At 40.4% G+C, this 19,151-nt stretch overlaps 1 protein-coding gene across 15 annotated transcripts in view; it reads left to right on the top strand.

Annotated features, from left to right (window-relative positions):
* The window catches only part of Eya4 (EYA transcriptional coactivator and phosphatase 4), a 236,177-nt gene that overhangs the window by 148,985 nt on the left and 68,041 nt on the right, over positions 1 to 19,151 (top strand). Inside the window, exons 1-2 of one of the 15 annotated variants that reach the window (XM_031380591.1) lie at positions 8,913 to 9,308; positions 11,671 to 11,757. The exons of the other annotated variants lie outside the window; for them this stretch is intronic. Of the exons in view, the coding sequence (XP_031236451.1) occupies positions 11,699 to 11,757 (59 nt within the window). The 5' untranslated portion in view covers positions 8,913 to 9,308; positions 11,671 to 11,698. Of the gene's footprint in view, positions 1 to 8,912; positions 9,309 to 11,670; positions 11,758 to 19,151 lie in introns of those variants that run through there. 15 annotated transcript variants of the gene reach the window in all.

Genomic DNA, 19,151 nt, shown 5'->3' with positions numbered 1-19,151 from the left:
AACCTGGAAACAACCCAGATGTCCCTCAACAGAGGAGTGGATACAGAAATTGTGGTACATCTACACAGAGTCATTTTCTTCAGCATGCGTGTAGCAGTGTGACACTGGTTTGACCTTCTTGACTCTGACCATTAACTGTTACTGTCTACTTATATCCAGACAGAAGATGCTGTTTTCCTCTTTTAAAAGGGAGTAGGGTTATACATAGTTAGACTGTTACTTTCATACGTTCCTTAAATTCTGACATTCTAGGCATGGTTCTGGGAACCCCACAGTCTGAAGACACATCGTCACTGAGGGAGGACGGATACCTCTTTCAAGTGTGTGACATCCAGCTTTGCTCTAGCTGACACTGAGACATGCCTCTCTCCCCAAATGTTTTATTTTGGAATAGAAACTCATTTTTCATGCTCATAATCTTCCACTGCAATGTGTTGTACTTTTACTTAAGACTCTCTTTTGTTGTTCGTCCTTATGTTTCATAGGACATCGATAGTTTTTGTCTCTTAGTGACCTCAGGATATTTCTGGTATCATCTCTCGTATATGATTATTTGAATGATCATCTTCCCAGTCACACTGTGAGCTCTCATGCTAGAAATGGATTCTTGATTAAACAACTTAGTACTTCTCACTATGCCTCTGATCAATAGATCTCAGATAAGCATTCGAAAGTGAATGAGGTGCTTTAATCTTGCATGAAGAAAGTTCTGAGCAGCAAAACAATGTGCAGATAAACCATAAAGACTCTTTACGTTTTCACATGCTCCTCTTTGGAGTAAATGAAAAATCAAACTGAAACATTACAAACTGCCTAACTCAGGATTTCTGTCATTTAGAAAGGAAAGCAGTAGAGAGGAAGAATGCAAGCAGCCAGGGCATGGGAAGAGTTTCAGTGTCATAAGGACACACACCGATTATTCTTAATCTCCTTTCTCTGGTACTCAGCCTAGCACTAAATAAGACACTAAATAAGATGCCCGTGAATGAATGGATGGATTAATTAATTAATGATGCCCTACATTGAGAACTCAGAAGAGCATCTTTTTTCTTTGCCGCGATCTTGCTTACAGACACATTAAGTATGTTGCTTTTTGTAAGGGCAACAATGAGAATAGTAAGTGTAAACTGTGGGGATTATAGTTTTTGGAACTGACTTATTGCACTGGAGAAGCTTCAGGGATGTATCTGGGCAATTAGCTCTACATTATAAATCACAAAACAAGGCTGTAATTTGTAGGTCTAAATAAGAAGAGTAAATATCAAAACTTCCACAGCACAGGCACAGTGATACACATCTGTAATCCTAGCACCTGGAAGATGGAAGCAGAATGACCCCCAGGAGTGCAAGGCTAGCCTATTCTACATTACAAGATTAGCTTAGCCAAAGCTATACAGTGAGAACCTTTCTCAAAAAAAAAAAGTGCTCCTTAATTGATTAAGCAAACTCTTGCTATAATGTAAGAGGTATTCTCACCCACTCATCTCCATAGTAAAGCTAGTAACCCTGATTCACCATTGCCATCCTCGGGCCACTGATCCCCAGCACATGAGACATCATCCCAGTGAGGACTGAAGGATGTACAAGATGGCCTGCCTTCTGGAAAGTCTTTTCTGATCAGATTATTGCCTTTGCCCTTATCACAAATATTACAAGTAACACTATTTTGCATCCAACTTACACTTTAATGGTACCTTCACTCCAGCATCCTCATTAGCCAGCACAATAACTATTTGCTTGGTTTTGTATACAGAAGAAAATTGAACAGCAAACTAAGCCAAGTCATGTGTTGACTTAGAAAAACGTGTGGCTGGCGTGCAGTACTAGATTCTCAGAGCATGTTGTTCTATCTGCATGCCTAGGTAGATTTAAAAAATATTTAATTTTTAATTGTGTATGTGCACAAATGTGTGTGTGTGTGTGTGTGTGTGTGTGTGTGCATGTATGAATATATGCCTGTGAAGACCAGAGGAGGGTGTCAGATCCCTTAGAGCCTTAATTACAGGCAGTTTTAAGCTACCTGACCTGGGTGTAAGGAAATAAACCCTGGTCTCCAAAAGGGCAAAAGGGATTGTTAATTACTGAGCCTTCACTCCAGCCCCCAAGGTCCCACTAGCATATTCTTAAATTTTCTTTTTATCATAACAATTTTAAAAGGAAAGATGATGATGACCTCGAACAACTCAAGCACCTACATAAACTCCCTGCCTCCACCCGAATCAATTTTGCCAACCTTGTGATACCTTGAAGATGACTAAAGTAGAGAACTTTGCCTCCACCCGAATCAATCTTGCCAACCTTGTGATACCCTGAAGATGACTGTAGAGAACTTTCTCTAGGGTTTGGCTACATTGGAATGATGTGCAAACTGTCACAGTTCGTGTTAGTCCTGGAAGGAGTTTCAAAGATGATCGCAACTCTCTTTCTCATGACACTCAGTTTAATACAAAAGGAGCAGGCCCTGCCACAGTTAGGAGCTGAACTTGATATACAGGACTAGCCACAACCTTTCTGGCCTCGTTTCTTCTTACTACGATTCCTACAGCTTGCTCTCTAAGTGAGGCTTCTTTCCATGATGGCACTTTACTCTTCTGTTTGATTTGTCCTCAGGCAGGCATCTTTCCAGTGACGTGACAAGTAAAAACCATGGCAATCATACAAGAGCAGGCCAGTAGGACATAGTGAGATTTCTACCTTTACTGCTTGCTTGCCTGTGGATGTGCCAGGCAGTAGTCATACAGAAGAGTTATTGATGTTCCCTCCACACTGATTATAATTGCACCTGGAATCATATCCAGTAGAAATACCATTCTAAGTAGCTTAGGTCGTCTATCCAAATATTACATAGAATTCAGGAAGAGGTGGTTAGATGGCCAGCATGTTAATCCAAACACTCCTGGAATCTAAATAAATCAAGTAATATCACATCAGGATAAGGTTTAATACACGGAGCTTGTGGCAAGCCACGAGGTTTTGGACTTGTTCCATTTGCCTAAAATTGGGTCACAGTATGTTTTATTTAACACGGATTCTTGAGAGCAGTCACGCTATTCATCATTTTAGTATCCTCGTATTTGAGTGACCCTTCCTGGCTTCTAAGTGACATTGAGAGTAAAGGAATTGCAGAGCCCAGACTTTGCTGAAATGTGGGGATCATGTTATGGGATAGGATGGAGCCATGTTTATTGATTCTTCTGCTAAGAGCTAGCTGTGAACAAGAACAGGTCAGCTTTAAAAGATGTTTGGCCGATAGGGACAGCTGAGAGTTGAGCTGTATCTATGATAGCTTAAGCAGGATAAAGCTATGAACAGCCCTGTGCTTTCCCAGTGTTCATAACCTCACAGATGAAGAATTAAAGTAGGAAAGGAAATACAGCCACAAATACAGTGACAAATGTGAAACAATTTCTCACCACAATGAAGTTTAAAGCTGTTGTGTGTCTGCAGTGCTAACACTTTTAACTTTATTTTTGTGTTAAAAATGTCAAGCCATTTTAGTAATAATGTTCTTTGCTCTGAATGGGATAATATCTGTGTCTTAAAATTTTATCCATTTCATTTTCTATTGTGATATCTCAAACAGGCAAGTACATTTGTATATCATTTTCAACCTATAAGCTATTTTTCTGTTCCTTTTAGATCTTATGTGTAAGTAAGAGAGAGTTTGTGAGGATTTCTGTATATCCTGAGACATCCTTTCTCTTTGGGAAAATATTATCCTTAACTTAGAAATCATCATTCCCGTGAAATTGTTAGTGTATCTAAGAATATATTTATTAACTTACAAACAATGTATCTTATTTTGTATTCTTATCAAGTATACTTTCTGGTGGTTTAAAAAACTATAGATCTATAAAATGGTAAACATAATTCTATCTTGTCTTTTTATCTAATGTTACAATTTATACTTTTACTTATACTAATCATGTAAACCTACCTATTTTTAATAGCCACTGTAAAACATCTCTCGGTGTTGGTGAATTCCTTTCTAGGTGAATATGTAATTTTTGTAAGTCTTTGCTTTTACAAATAAACAATGTTAATACACTAATGTTCTGTTGTTTAAACAGAAAGGAGAAATCTGAGGATTTGATGCATGGAATCGATTTAGCATCTATTGTGAAATACAAGTTTTAGTAAGCATTTTAAGTATCAGAACATGTGTGTTTAATAAAAAAGCATTTTGTGAACTAATATTTCAAACATTCCGATGAGGCAGTGTTAACTAAAAAATATACACTTTTGAAATATTCCTCTAACCAAGATGAGCGAGTATTCTGTTCCCCTGGGCTTTGATTCACTATCCAGAAACCCCTTGCACTTTCCCCATTCTCTATCTGACTCGCCTGGCCCTTGGCAAATTGGTCCAGCCTTCTCCAATGACTATGCTGCTGGAGTGGAATGCAAGATAGGGTGGCTCAGCAGCAAGTTTGCCCTCTCTCCATCCTACCGCCAGACTGTTCACAACCCCACAGGCAATGTGGTCAGCGGAAGTCCAGATCTTTGCCTGCTGTGGGAGTAAATGGGTGGGGAAGGAATAAGGAAGATAAATGGAAACGCTAAGATGCCAGGGCTCCATGAGTGGTCACGTGAAACTTGCAAGAGTACCAAGAGGAGCTAAGCACAGACCCGGAAGGGACCGAAGGCTGAGTCTTCAGCATCTGTGGTAAAGGCATAAATAAATAGGTGTCAATATTTTAAAATGGACAAATGCAAACTAGAAAAGTGGTATTGTAATCGTTAGTAAGACAAACACATTTTCAACTTTCCTGGCTACTACACCCCTGCCATCCAAATCGGCTGCACTGTTTTCTATTCTCAGCAGAAGTATGAGAATTACCCACTTCACTGCGCTCCAGCTCACACTGACCTCCAGCTAGTTTTGAATGGTTTGACAGATTGATGGATTCCATACAATGTCTCATCCTTTTTCAAAGTTGCAACCAACTAATGTTAGAATAATATTAGTCAATCATAATGTGGGTATTTTAATTAATATTTTATATTCATAATGTTTAATTTTCAAAATAACTTTTGGTGCATACATGATGTAGCTTTATAGTACCACTGAGAACACAAATATGCTAAAAGAGATTATTAAAATGGATACATAGCTCCTTGCATGAAGGTAAGTGTAATGCTAAACAGAACTTTATGAAGGTTCAGTGTTTGAAGAACCTAAGACCACATACATCAAAACAATTTACTCATCAGTTTCAAAAGTTCACTGCTTCCTATCAGGAGTTTATTCATGTTTTCCTAACCACACATCTCTTTTCATGGTTACTCAGACTCCTCTATGTTGTAGATGTGTGCCCATGGATCATTCTCTCCTGGTCATTGCTCTATCAGCTAACAGTACCACAATGTGTCTATCCATTCACCAGTTAATGAACATTTATACTATCTCCAGCTTATTGGGCTTATAATGTCTCTTATGGGAAAATGTACATACCTCTATATTTTTCTAAGCAAAACATTAAAGAAAAATTAAATTCCAGTGTTACTCCGTGTCCAGGACAGCATCTGAACAGAACTGAAATAATTCACACCCTTCCCTAAGGCCCTCCACAACTTATTGAGTCTCCCTTCCAAGAACACCTCCAGCCCAAATCACTCTTCACTAAAAAACCTCTCTTCTTTTCTCTCCTTTTAATTCCTCCTCACTGACCATCAAGTCTGCAATGTGGATTATTTCTGAAATTTTCTTGTTCATCTCTAATGAGTTCCCAAGTTGGCCATGCAGCATACCACATAATTCCAAGTCCTAGGTCTCTGCTTTCTTTTAGACTTTGGGCTTGTCTTCTGTGATACCCCAGCAAGCTCTTGTCTCATTTTTGACTCCAGTTTGCCTATGTTCATCCTACAAGTGCTCAATGCATTCTGTTTCAATCATCATGCCTGATTGCATTCAGTTATCATTTGCTGCACTTAAAATTGTGTGACATGAGTTGTACTGGGTGTACTTAACAGAAGCAGTGAAGAGTCCAAGTTGACACATGCCTATGCCTCTCAACTCATACTGGGCTGAACTCACTGATTTTGTTACTAAACAGAAGATCTGCCCAAATTCTGTGATGCGGAAGTACTTAGGCTTACTGGAACCACAACAAATTCTCTTTTATACACCCCCTTGTCTTTGAAGGTACCTATCTTTTCATCTCCTAAAAGTCTCTGTGGCCAGGAGAAACGTCAGAACTGTTTGAGCTCCACATTACTGGTGCATCTCTACTGCCTTGCCCGAATCAGCTGCTCCTCCTCTCTGCTAGAGTGAGCACTCACTGTCCTGGCTCAGCTCTCGTCTACACACCTTCTTTGATGTCTGTGGCCACAGAAAGCATGGAGGCCAGGGTTTTCCCTTGAATCCAGTGACAACTAAGGTATCATTCCTTAATAGGTACACAATAAGCTTTATGTGCCCAATAAGTTCAAATAACTCAAGGCATGGTGCTTAGTGAATAGACATAAGTTACAGGTGACTTATAGACTGACTCACAGTCCGCTAGTCAAAAGATGGCTAATTCCTTCCACTTATTTTTAATTCTGTCATCACATTAGTTAAAAGCCACGTAGCTTCCTGCTTGAATTGTTGCACCAGGTTCCTACATCTTATGTCAATATTGTCTGTGTTTTCAAAACAGCACTAATACAGATTATCAAGATTAGCCTCTTACAGAGTCTTACACTCATTACATCTCTCCCCTATCATATTTCAAAATCTGTAGCTATGTAATATGTCATTATTAATGATATTTACTCTGCTGGGCTCTGGGACTCCACAACTTATTTCTCTCATCAAGCAACAGCATTGCACCTGTTGGTCGACCCTCCCCTAACGCTCTACTAAGTCTCTCCCACTCTCCACTCTTCTATCTGGACTACCATGAGATCGGTTGTTAGATTCCACTCGTCTGAGTACCTGGTCCTCTTTCCCCCATCCCATTGAATTCTGCTATTAGTTATGCCTCACTAAAGCTGTATAAACACAAGAGCTGCATCTCCCAGGGGTGTTTGGGTATGACTTAATCAATAGTGCTCAGGTTTGAAGCATACCACCAACATTCATATATATGAATAATAAAATAACCCATGGCAAAAATATCCAATGCCAATAACAATTGAGAGGGAAGTAAATAATTTTTCCCCATACCCCACACTAAAACACAAGCCTCATAAAGCATAGACAATTTGTAAATCTTGTTGATAAAAAGTCTAAGGGCCTGCATACTCAGATATTATACAAATAAATTTGTAAAGGTATGAAATTATATACAACACAGTAGGAAAACAAGCAATCCACATTTCTGCAGAGGAAAATGTTGTAGCATAAAAAGATATGAGAAAACATCTGAATTTGGACATATGTTTTTGAGTAGAATCATGAGATCAGCAGACTACTATAGTCATTTATTTTAAATGTAACATTTCTGAGCTTAAATCATGCATAGTTTCTCACTTCTGTAATGTTGGCACTCCTGAAGCTGAGCCAAGAGAGTTGTGTTGAATTCAAGGCAAGCTGGGCATATGAAATGAGACACTGTCTCAACAAATTCAGATTAATTCATTAACTCTGAGTTTAAGAACACCTTCTGTACCCAACAGTGACAACAAAACAAATACATTTTACAGAACTCTTATTTATTAGTATAGTTTAAAATTAACTTGGTAGCTCGAATGTGAGTCTAGATGGTGGATCAGGTGGTTTCTTCCAGAAGACCCGGCTTGAGTTCCCAGAAGCTTGCAATCATTTGTAACTGGCTCTAAGGGATCTGACATGCTCTCTACACAAATATACAGCAAGCCACATATCCATTCACAGAAAACAACATTTTAAAAATGCATGTCATTTGTTTATATCTCTTAGCTTTGAGATATAAATGTAGAAACTACTCATTAGATGTTTGATTTGGAACAATAGAGTGGCTCTTCATTTAACACTGGGCAGGAGAGTAATTTAAGGAAGAGGTGACATAGTTTGTGGATGAGTGTGAGTAAAGAAAATCCCACGATTCTGTTGGGGATGAGGTACAGAGAAGACAAACAAACAAAGAGGGAGCAGAATGTATGCTGCTTCATCAGGATGCAGTGACAGCATCCATTAGAGATGTGCACTTAGAGAAAGTTGTCTAGCTAAAACTATGTGTATCGTGTAACCTCCTAAAATGGTTTATATAATTAATGAGTAATCATTTATATAGACTGTGATTAGGACAAAAGAAATGAATGTTTTAGAATTTATTTAGGCAAAATCAGTAATGATATAAATAAACTGAGGAAAGATTGAATTTGCATGTTCAATCTAATAAGGCATTTAAATATGAATGAGTGTGTGTGACAGAGACAGAGAGATACAGAGAGACACACAGAAAGAGAGGGGGAGAAAGAGAGAGAGAGAGGAAGCTGACAATAAGTTTAGCTATAAATGTGTGAATCATAAAAATCCCTTAAGGTGACCAGTATAAAATTGGAAGAATGGAAGGTTTGGATTAGTGTTCAGACAAGAGGACTGACTCATAAAAGACTTGAAATTGGTTAGAAAACAAGTAACAAAACCCATGGGATTTTCTTTACTCACACTCATCCACAATAGATAACCAAATATGAAAACATAAGTACATGTATAACTTCCCCCAAAAGAAATCTCATACTTTGAATGAGATGAAATGAATGGCTTAGTCTGCAAGATACGAACATAAAAAGGTCAAGATAACTTGAATGTCCCTAAAGAAACCTGGAAATCAATGGCCAAACCTGATGTCAAGGAACCAAGGAAGAACAGCCCTTTAAATGTTTTCAAATGCAAGTAATGGAGAAGCTGACTCCCCCAGCTTTGAACAGTGAGCGATTGTTACATGTTGCTCACATATCCAGAATTCCAGAGGTGAGGCTGCCTGCAATAACTGACCCAGGAGCACGGTGATCTCATCACAGAAACAGCCTCCTTCATCTCCTTCTGCCCCACCCTCCCCAGTTTCCATCTGCCTTATGCCTCTTACTCCCCTCATAAGAATGATGACTGACTGGAAGTAGCAATGGGGGCCGTGTACTCCTCATCCCCATCTAGATAAGAGACAGTTGGAGACGGAAAGGTCTTGCCTAAAAATGAAGATGATGCCACCCCTCTCCAACGTATCCCTTAGCTTCCATTGACACAGATTGAGTTACCTGATGATGATTCCTGAAATAACCACTGACTTGTAAGAACATTTAGGTTTCCATTTTCTAGAACTGATCCCGGATTGTTTTCACAGAAGCATTGGTCGTTGGTAGTGAGAGACGAGTGACTGTACAAACTCAAGATTCTTCAGGTAATGACGGAAATGAGAATTGGATGAGTGTGTAACAAGTGAGTAAAGCTCACAGGTAAATATGGAAGGGTACAGTCTGAGAAGTCACAACGAATAAAGGGAACAGGAGAAATCCAAACATCTCATATCAGATCAGTAGTTAGGAAGCAACTACCTTGGAGCCCCTCTGTGGATTCTATTGCAGAATTTCTAATCGGATTGTGATGTAGACTGTACCAGTAGTTAGTTGCATAAAATCTGTCACCTTCTCAAGCTGCACGTCCCCTAACAGTTAGAGGGGAGAAAGGGCAGGGGGCTAGTTTTTATCTTAGAAAATTAGTACTCTGTGTGTGTAGTTTTTTTTTTTTTTTTGTGAATGTGTGTGCACGCACGCATGTACTCACATGTACATGTACATGCATGCAGGCACCTATAGAAGCCAGATGAAGGGAGGGACCAAATCCTTTAGAGCTAGAGTCATAGGGAGTTGGGAACCACCCAATGTGGTTGCTGAGGTTAGAAGTCAGGTCCTCTAGAAGAGCACCCAATACTCTTAACCACTGAGCCATCTCTCCAGCACCTACAGAAAAGTTTTAATATTGGGCCTGGAGAAATGGCTTAGCAGCTAAGAACACTTGTTGGGACTTTTGCAAATAACCCAGACAAAGTTTCTATCACTCGCAGTCAGCATACAACCTTGTGTAACTCCAGATCATGAGGACACAACTCCCTCTTCTCTCCTCCTTGGGCACTGCATACAGGTGCACATACATGCAATCCAGGCAAAACACTCATATGTATAAAATAAAAATAAGTCATTTTTAAAACCTAGTAATTATGGGGCAGTCTGATAGGATGAAATAACCAGGTCTAGCTAAGTAGTTATAATGATGTTTCTGGAATTATTGTTTGTTCATCCAGCATATGTTAATTTAGCACCAAGCCCAATTCAAGCTTTTAGAGATATATCAATAAAGAAAATCTCCCTGTCCCCATGGAGTATATATTATAGGAGAGAGGGTGAGAGAGAGGAAGGAGGAGAAGGAGCAAAGAGAGAATTAACAAATACAAAATATGTCAGGGAGATAGCAGCCATAAAGAAGAATAAAATGGGGTAGGGAGATGGTTGGCAGCTATACTATGGTAGATTGCTGCTTTAAATAAAGATGGCAGAGAAAGAAATCTCAGAACAAAAGATATCTAAGTATAATAGAGGGCAACTGGGGAAACCATGTTTCAGGAAAAAGTAAAAAGTGCATCTGGTTTAATCTGGAGATGCATAGGGCAGGTTTGGGTAGCAGCAAGTAATATCGTGGGCATGGAGGGCACTTGGAATTCTGGGAAGAGGGGAATCACTTAGAAAACAAAGTTAAAGAATGAGCATCAGGTGTGGTGTTGTGAATCAGAAACTAGGAATCTGGGGATGGCTGTATGAGAGACAGAAAGACTTAATTGTAAGAAGGGAAGGCCTGGCTCAGATGAATCAGTCAGTGCCAGAATTACCACAGGAAAATGGGTTCCTCTAATGTAAGTGTGACCCTGGAAGATAAAGGTGAAACGTTGCTGTTTAAATGTCCTATTTAAACTAAAGCTAGCTTAGCATAGAGACAAGACAAGGAAGATGGGAAGTTCAGAAGAAATGCTATACAATTTGAAAATAGATGGTCCCAATTTATAATGGTTTAACTAGAGCTGGTTCCTTGACTTTCTAATGGTGTCAAAGTATGTACAGCCTGCTTCATTTTCCACATAATAATCCATGAAGTACAGGAGATGTGCTACAGTTGAGATAAGCTTTGAGTCTCCTATGACTCCCCATAGGCTCTAAAACTACTCTTAGCTTATTTAAAGCAAGCTAACTCAAGCTAGGATGTTCATTAATTATATGTGTGCAGTGCACTTTTGACCCGAAGTCTTTTTTAAAAATGTCCAATGAATGTACTAGAACATCAACCCATTTTAAATTGGAAAGAGTTTATAATATTGAATAGATCATTTGGGTTCATAAGTAGCACCACTCTTTGTGTAGAAATACTTTTTGTGCACATTACCTGACCATTCCTCATCCTTCTAGTCAGATAACTCCACTAGGTAGTTGAATACAACATCCCTGGCAAGTTTCTGCAGACTGTTGAGATCCATGTCCTTACAGTGAATGGCAAGGTGGCCTGTTATTGTCAAGACTCACATGATCGGTGCCTTGCTGTTAAGGTTTCAGAAGTTTTTAGATAATTTAAACGTAGAACACCCCTTGATCCTCTCAGAAGTTCATGCCTAGGACTCATCTGAATGTCTACACTATTAAAAAGTTGTTTGGGTGTAGAGAGCAGTGAGATCGTGACACAAGATTCCTCACATGCTACGTTTTACATGCCTGTTTCAGGTTTTAGAAGCTGCCATTTGTATTATCCATGAAGAAGTTACAAACTCATCATGTTCTGGAACAGAATTGGAAATTATTAATTGGAAGGTAGGAAATCAGAAAGTTCCAGGTTGTCCTCAGAGACTCTGAGTTCAAGTCCCAACTCCTCAGCGTGGGCTACAAGGTTACACAGAAATCTAAGAACTTAGTCATTTAGTCTCCTCATTTTCTTTTTTTTTTTTTTTGAAGAAGGATCACAGCATTTTTCATTCCACATCCAGTGTTTTCAAACTGCCGATCATTACCTAAGGGATCTTAACAAATGGAAGCATTGAGTTCTCATCAGGCCAGGGTGGCTCCCACCTGGAAAAAGACAGCTCTGTAATGGAATCCCAGCACATGCATTATCTCCTCTTCTGCCTGCCTCTGTGATCATACAGCAAATTAAAAGGTCTCCCAGGCTCAGCCTGCCTTCCAACTGCCAGCCCCTGGTAGACACAAGGGAGCCAGGAGGGACCAGGTGGAGCAGTGTTGAGTTGCATCAAACACACAACGCAAGGAGGTTGGCCATAACTCCCCAATTGAATATTTATACCAACCCCATTTCTCATCTTGCTCTTTGGCACTGACCACAGCTCTGAGCTACTGCTGATTTCAAGGCTGCTGTATTGTGTTGGATCTGCTCTGCAAACTATTACGCCAGATGAGAAATGGGCCACGGGGTCCTATTGCTGAGATGGCTTGTTGATTTTTTTTGTCCCCATGGAGACTATCCTGTTACAGTGTCCTAAGGAAGGGGCAATGAGGGCGGGGACATTTCCTGACATCATCTGACACTGCTGTTCTGTGAGGATGTATACAAACTCCACCGCTGCTTTTAACAGAACGGAAGGTACCTGCAATTAGATTAAAGAAAACACAACTCCCTGGGCCCGGGTGTTGCTGCATTTCCATCTTCTGCTAAGAGGTTTTATTTTTGTGTGCTAAGGTCAGACACTTATCACAGTGCCTTCTCATCACATTTCACATTCTGACTCCCTGTGGCAGCTGCTAACTCCTTAACTCTCAAAGTGAATGGGTTGAGTAACCTCATAAAGATACAAAATGTCTTAGCAAAGGGAGGGCAGGGGTGGAGAATGCCTGTGTAAGGGAGAGGCACTCTGTTATTTAGTAAGCCTTGCAAACCTGAGAAGTTATTTCTATGCACACACCTATTAACTTTTTCAAGGTAGTGGTCATGAACTTAACTCACATTCTACTCTCCCAGTTTGTATCAATGGGACACCCTCCTTGTGCGTCTTTTATTGTCAGCTTTACTTAAGAAAAGCTCATTATTGTTTCTTTTTTATTTAAAATATTAGGGCTTTGAGAATTTTATGTTCGAGTATTGTATTCACATCATTCTGCCTCTTCATTTTACCCTCCAACTCTAAAACTTCAATACCTCTTTGTAATTATTATTGGCATGTGTGTGTGTGTGTCTGTGTGTGTGTGTGTGTGTGTCTGTGTGTGTGTGTGTGTGTGTGTGTACACATGCATACCACTGGCCTATTAAGGAGAAATAGCTACAACAAGGACTGAGGGCTGGAACTTCAGTTACTTCAGTGCCTTCTCTTGAAAGGAGTAAATCCGGTGGTGTAGCACCAAAGAAGATGACACTGGGCTACAGGATTGGGGTTTAGCAGGACAGTAGGTTCAACTTCATGCCATGACTTTTGGAGGAAGGCATTAAAGCAATCTATTTAGCTGTCACGTCTCAAACACACAGGTAGCGATGGGTTAGAAAGAGAGTTCTGCAGAATTTGTGTGGACACTGGTGTGGGGCTTCTGTGGCCCAGTTGCCACCAAAGCTGAGACTGTCTAGTAAAAGAACTACTCAGGTAGATTCCAGATGACACTCTGAGGGAGAGTCACCAAGACTGCCATTCTGGGGATTTTAGCTGTACAGCCATATAAACTGTACATCTACAGAGTCCCCTGATATCTGAAGAAGCTTGCAATGGCCTAAGAACACGGGGGGGGGGGGGTGTCCTCAAGAGGACAGGGGAATGTCTTGTGAGCCTGACTTCTTGGTTTTAAAAAGGCTTTTTTGGGATGGAAGATTTAGTTTTACTTATGTCAAAGAGGCTGTTTTCTTCTAGAATGAAATTTTGGAGGAAAATACGGATACAAATTTTTCTAATGCTGTACGTTTTCTGGAAACGAAATGGGCTTCTCTTTAAGAGAACAGTTTTCCTTAGCATGTTTTCAGACAGAGCAGGTGTTTGCTGTCAACACTGAAGAAATGATTTTTACTAAGTGAAAACACTTATTAAGCAGGCACTCCATTAAACTAAATGTACCACTGAGGGGAAGCTTGTCTATCTCTGCTGCATATTTAATCTCCACCTGAATGAAATATTGAAGTTCATCTACTTACCAACTTCAGATTTTACCCTAAGAGCCCATGATTGGTAAATGACAGAGGTGAGGTTTAATGCTCAGTTTAGTTAACAGTGCCTGATTTTAACCCTATACTCAGCCTAAAACAAAATGCTATATTTTTGTTGAAGACTATGGTTTGTGTCATCAAAATCAGAAATTAAATTAGTTTAATAAGTATCTATCTTTATTTTGTACATTATACTGATGCTTTGTTCTTCTTGGTTAAAACACTCTAGTACCAAAAATGTTTATCCCACATAATGTCCGGACTCCTGGCAAAGCGTCTCTGTAGAGAAAGAGTTGATATATTCCTCAGTATAATTGATGGCATTGAATGTTTTGATTGTGGCCTTACAGCTTCACCCCACAACTTGCTAGAGGAAAATAATTTCCTGCTTCATTAACCACGGTTTGTAACTGATCTTATAGAAATTTGACTCCTGCTCCATTCGAATAATGCTTGAAGGATGTGGGGGAGTTTTGTTCTTTTCTTTGTTTTCCAATGAAGGGACTCTTTTGAAAACCGACATTTAGACATGCTCCCATTAGTTTAAAGTATTTGCTCATGGTTCTTAGAGGTGGAATTGGAGAACTCATGTTGTATCTGAATAATCTGTTGAAGTCAAAGGTGACAGGGAGGGATAGGGGGAGAAAGGGAGGGAGAGAAGGAGAAAGAGAGAGAAAGAGAGAGAGAGAGAGAAAGAAAGAGAATTTTCCAGGCTTCAAGTGTGAGGAAGGTGTTTAGTTGTGAGCCCTAAACGAGGACTGTAAAGGTATCCAGAGGAGAGCACTTTCCTACATTTATTTGCCTTGGCTCCAGGGACTGCGATTTCTCTATAAATGAGCCCCACACTGTGAGTGTTCATGTTTGCCTTGGGGACTGTTGTCAACGTGCTGGAGAACAGTGTAGCTCTGCACAGTGTGCACAGATGCCTTTTTCTCTGGTCCTTCTCAGTAAAGATCATGAGGTCTTCCTCCTGTGGCTCTTCATTAGCACAGATCACACAGTTCTCACCATGTTCGGAGAAATGAGCTCATGAAGGCTTCCCCTGGGGCAGCCTGTCTACCAGAGCCCAGGCACTAAGTGACAGAGGTGTCACGTCTTGGAGCAGAGGTCCTGTAATCGGGTCATAACTGTGGCAAGAACATCCAGACCCTATTCAGAAATGTGTTGGCTTAAGGTGTGACCTGCTGCTGTTACTGATGCTTCCCTAGGTGTGTGCTGTGTCAGATTAGGAGAGCCAGTCCTGACATCAGCTGACCTTCACTTCTTCTCTCCCTCCCTTTCTCCCTCTTCCCCTCCCCACCCCATCTCTTTCTCTAACACACACATTCATAAACATCTTGGAGAAATCTTAAGTTTTTTATGTATGTGTGTGTACATATGTATGCACGCATGCATGTATATGAATTAAGCATTCACAGGCACACATAGATACATGAAAATCCAACACATTTACACCATAGAACTAACTCCATCTTTGTATTAGAAGCTTACAAGTTCCTTCTGTTCCTAGGACTGTCCTTAGAACAGTGACAGCCAAACAGTCCACTGAAGTACACTAAATCTGACTTCAAATAGCTCAGGCCATTCGATCAATTGTTCTTTTCTATTGCTATGCTATTATGCACATGTTATCATGGCTAGATACACCGTGTCATCGTAACAGTTGTGGGATGGGGCAGTGTGCACAACAGAGAGCAGTTTCTGCTCTTCTGGAGCCTTACACTGCAGTGAGATGAAAAGAATCCTCTCTGTCACTTCTATTTCTCAGCTAGGGAGGATATATGATTATGTCTTACACTAAGCAACATTATCAACAAAGCAAGCACTAAATCCATATGTTCATATGCATCCATCCAGAGGTCAAACTACATTTTCTCTCGGTAGGTGCTAACAATTTGGGACCTAGAACCTTGTTCTGTACTATCTATTTCATACAGAGAGAGGAAGCTCATGTGACAGGGTTAGAAAGTCGAGGACACTTGCGTTTCTTGGGTCCTGAACAGCTGATGGAGGGACTCTATAAATAAATGGGGTCATGACTCATTACCAGGATCTACAAAGGGTGAATCATAGTGTCTGAGTTGGAATAGACTCTGCAGTCCTCAGACTTAGGGTTTACCCTCCCTTGAGTTGGAAAAGGACACTTCAGACTATTCAAATCAAGTTCCACCTGTGCTTTATGAACAAGAACCCTAGAAAAGAATAAGAAACTAATTCCTGCATCTTGGGATTCTCTCATTTCTTCTTTTCAATGACCACATCCGGCTAAGATTAAGTTCACTTATTTAAATTGCCCAGACAGATCCTAATATTTAAAAGCCTGATGATGTAAGGCTCATAAAAAGGGAGTTGAAAGAGACACCCTAGGAGGGAAGAAGGGGTGCCTTGACATAAAATGTGTGTGAGCAGTGTTAGATGAGGCAAATATGTGTTTGTATTGACATCTGCAATTTTTGGAAAAAATTCTAATACATTGAACTTTCAAAGTACCTGAAGTTTGACAGTTGCATGCATTCCAAAGCAGACACAAGAGACTACAGAAAGATACTTCTGCAGTCTCAGCAATGACATATTTCTCTTCACTGAAGACTTCTTTAATTGTAGGAGGTTTAAATCTTGTAAAATAAATATGCCCTGGGAGCTGCACTGTAAAACTCCAGCTAGCTGCCTTCTCACTTCCTGTGGCACGCACTGCAGCACACCCGGGCTCTGTTCACTTCACCGGCTAGCTTTTTGTTGGTTGGCAGAAGCAGCCTGTTTTGCTTCTTTGCTTTGTGTGTGTGTGTGTGTGTGTGTGTGTGTGTGTGTGTGTGTGTGTGTATGCTATGTTCTTTCATTCCTGACTGATTTTCCTGGCTTATACATCTTGTCCACGATCCAGTTGGCTCAGAGCCCCCACACTACTTTGCGTCTTCAGTAATACCACTGGCTAGAAGCTTCCCTTGGGGTCCTTTATTTGAACCAATCAAAATCTAGCTTGCAATTTCAGAGATATTGTTACCTGATGCTTTAAATTTACATGTCTGTCCCATCAGTCATCTGCTAATATTCTAAACCTTAAAGTCCAAGGTGTCTCTGCCCTCTTGTGTCAAAAAGACTTCACTTGTGTTGAGAGCCATTCAAGGCATCTGAGAAGTCTGAGGCAGTAATTGTCATACTATCGCTGGGAGGATCCCCCACTCCACCCATTTCAAACCCCCTTTAATGTTCCTCACATCATTGACCACATAAACACAAGTGTCCATCTGAACAATGAGCATCTTTATTTAGATCTTTATCTCTAATTAAGGCAGAGTCCAAGAATCAATTTCTACTTGTTTTCTGTCAGTATAGTTGCACAGAACATACAGCACTGTACTGGCTGGGTTTTGTGTGTCATCTTGACACAAGCTAGAGTCATCACAGAGGAAAGAGCCTCAGTAGAGGAAATACCTCCATGAGATCCAGCCATAGGGCATTTTCTTAAGTAGTGATCAATGGGGGAAGGCCAAGCCCATTGTGGGTCGGGCCATCTCTGGGCTGATGGTCTTGGGTTCTGTAAGAAAGCAGGCTGAGCAAGTCAAGGTGAGCAAGCCAGTAAGCAGCACCCTCCAAGGTTTCTACATCAGCTCCCGTCTCGAGGTTCCTACCCTGCCTCAGTTCCTATCTTGACTTCCTTTAATGGATTGTTATCTGGAAATGTAAGCCAAATAGACCCTTTCCTGTCCAAGTTGCTTTGTGGTCATGGTGTTTCATTGCAGCAATAAAACCCTAACTAAAACAAACATATACAAACAACATTGCCCTTCGTGGAGGCTAATCCAGGTCTTGCCTGCTGACTTTAAAGCCGAGCTCATACATAGGTCTGCTTCTAGCTAAGGTGCTTTCTCTTCAACAGTGGTTAGGTTTCCCTGATTCCTCAGAACATTTACAGTTTCCTGAACATTTTATATGAAAACTCAATGAGCTCTAAGGCACAGTGTTTGTCTTCTTTTGTCAGTTTTTCCACAAACACAAGCCCTTTTGGTTACACGGCAGTTAAGGCAAGGTGTCTGACCATTCGGAATCTTCTTGGGCTGAGTTGAACCATACTTATACATTGAGCAGCCCAACCTCCAGCTCCCTTGACACACTGCCATCTTGATAGTTCAGTGCTTGAACTACGGGCTGATTGAAGACGGAGACACTTTTTGGTTTTATTTACTACTGTGAAAGTCCTTGCATGTTTATCCTTGGGAAATTCACCCAATGGATCTCAAAATTTTTACAAAAACAGAAATCAGAATTGAGATTGATATGAATTAAAGAAGAGTAAGCTTCAAACACCATTTTCTCCCTGTCTTTACTCCTTGTTGTTACTTTATTTCTCTGTTTAACACTGCTGGTAAAATTCTGCATCCAAAGGGAAAACACATGTCTTTGTCCTTGCTCTGAAATACTTTGGCATTTGCTCATCTACTGTGGCCCAAGCTTTTCACAGAGGTTTTCAGGAATGTTTTCAAAGATGAAGGAGAACTCACTGATTTAGGTTACCAAGAATGCACACCATGGACGGATGGTGGGTTTTAGTCAGTACATCTTTGCAACCACAGTCATAGTATTTATCAATATTGGTCTCTAGATGCTAAGCCTACCTTGCACTTCCAAGATAAGCCACACTGCTCCTAAAAGAGCTCCCGTTGTTCACTGCTTTCCATTAGAGAGTAGCCTAATATCGTGGCTGTTTGTAATAGGTATGGATCCATGTTGTTCTTCTTGAAACTGCCTTTGTCTGGTTCTGGATGAGCATAATGGACTCTCTATCCTTCTCCCAAACAACAGAACTTATGCAATTATTACTTTCCCTCACATATTTGCTTCAATTTTTAAAAGATGCTTCATTTTTGTGACACGTGTCTATGTGGTGTATTTCATGTTTATATGGAGGTGTGTTCATGTGTATACCAGTGCAGGTGGTGTGTATGTGACAGAGCACACATGTGGAGGCCTTAAGATGACTCGGTGCTTTGGCAGTGGATCTTTGTCTCATTTTCTAAGACAGGCTCTGTTCCTGATCCTTGAGTGCATGCTCTAATCTCTCTGGCCAGTGCAT

The sequence above is a fragment of the Mastomys coucha genome, unplaced genomic scaffold, assembly GCF_008632895.1.
Source record: "Mastomys coucha isolate ucsf_1 unplaced genomic scaffold, UCSF_Mcou_1 pScaffold2, whole genome shotgun sequence".
Taxonomy (NCBI): domain Eukaryota; kingdom Metazoa; phylum Chordata; class Mammalia; order Rodentia; family Muridae; genus Mastomys; species Mastomys coucha.
The sequence above is the reverse complement of the archived record's forward strand: the minus strand, read 5'-3'. Positions and strand labels throughout refer to the sequence as shown.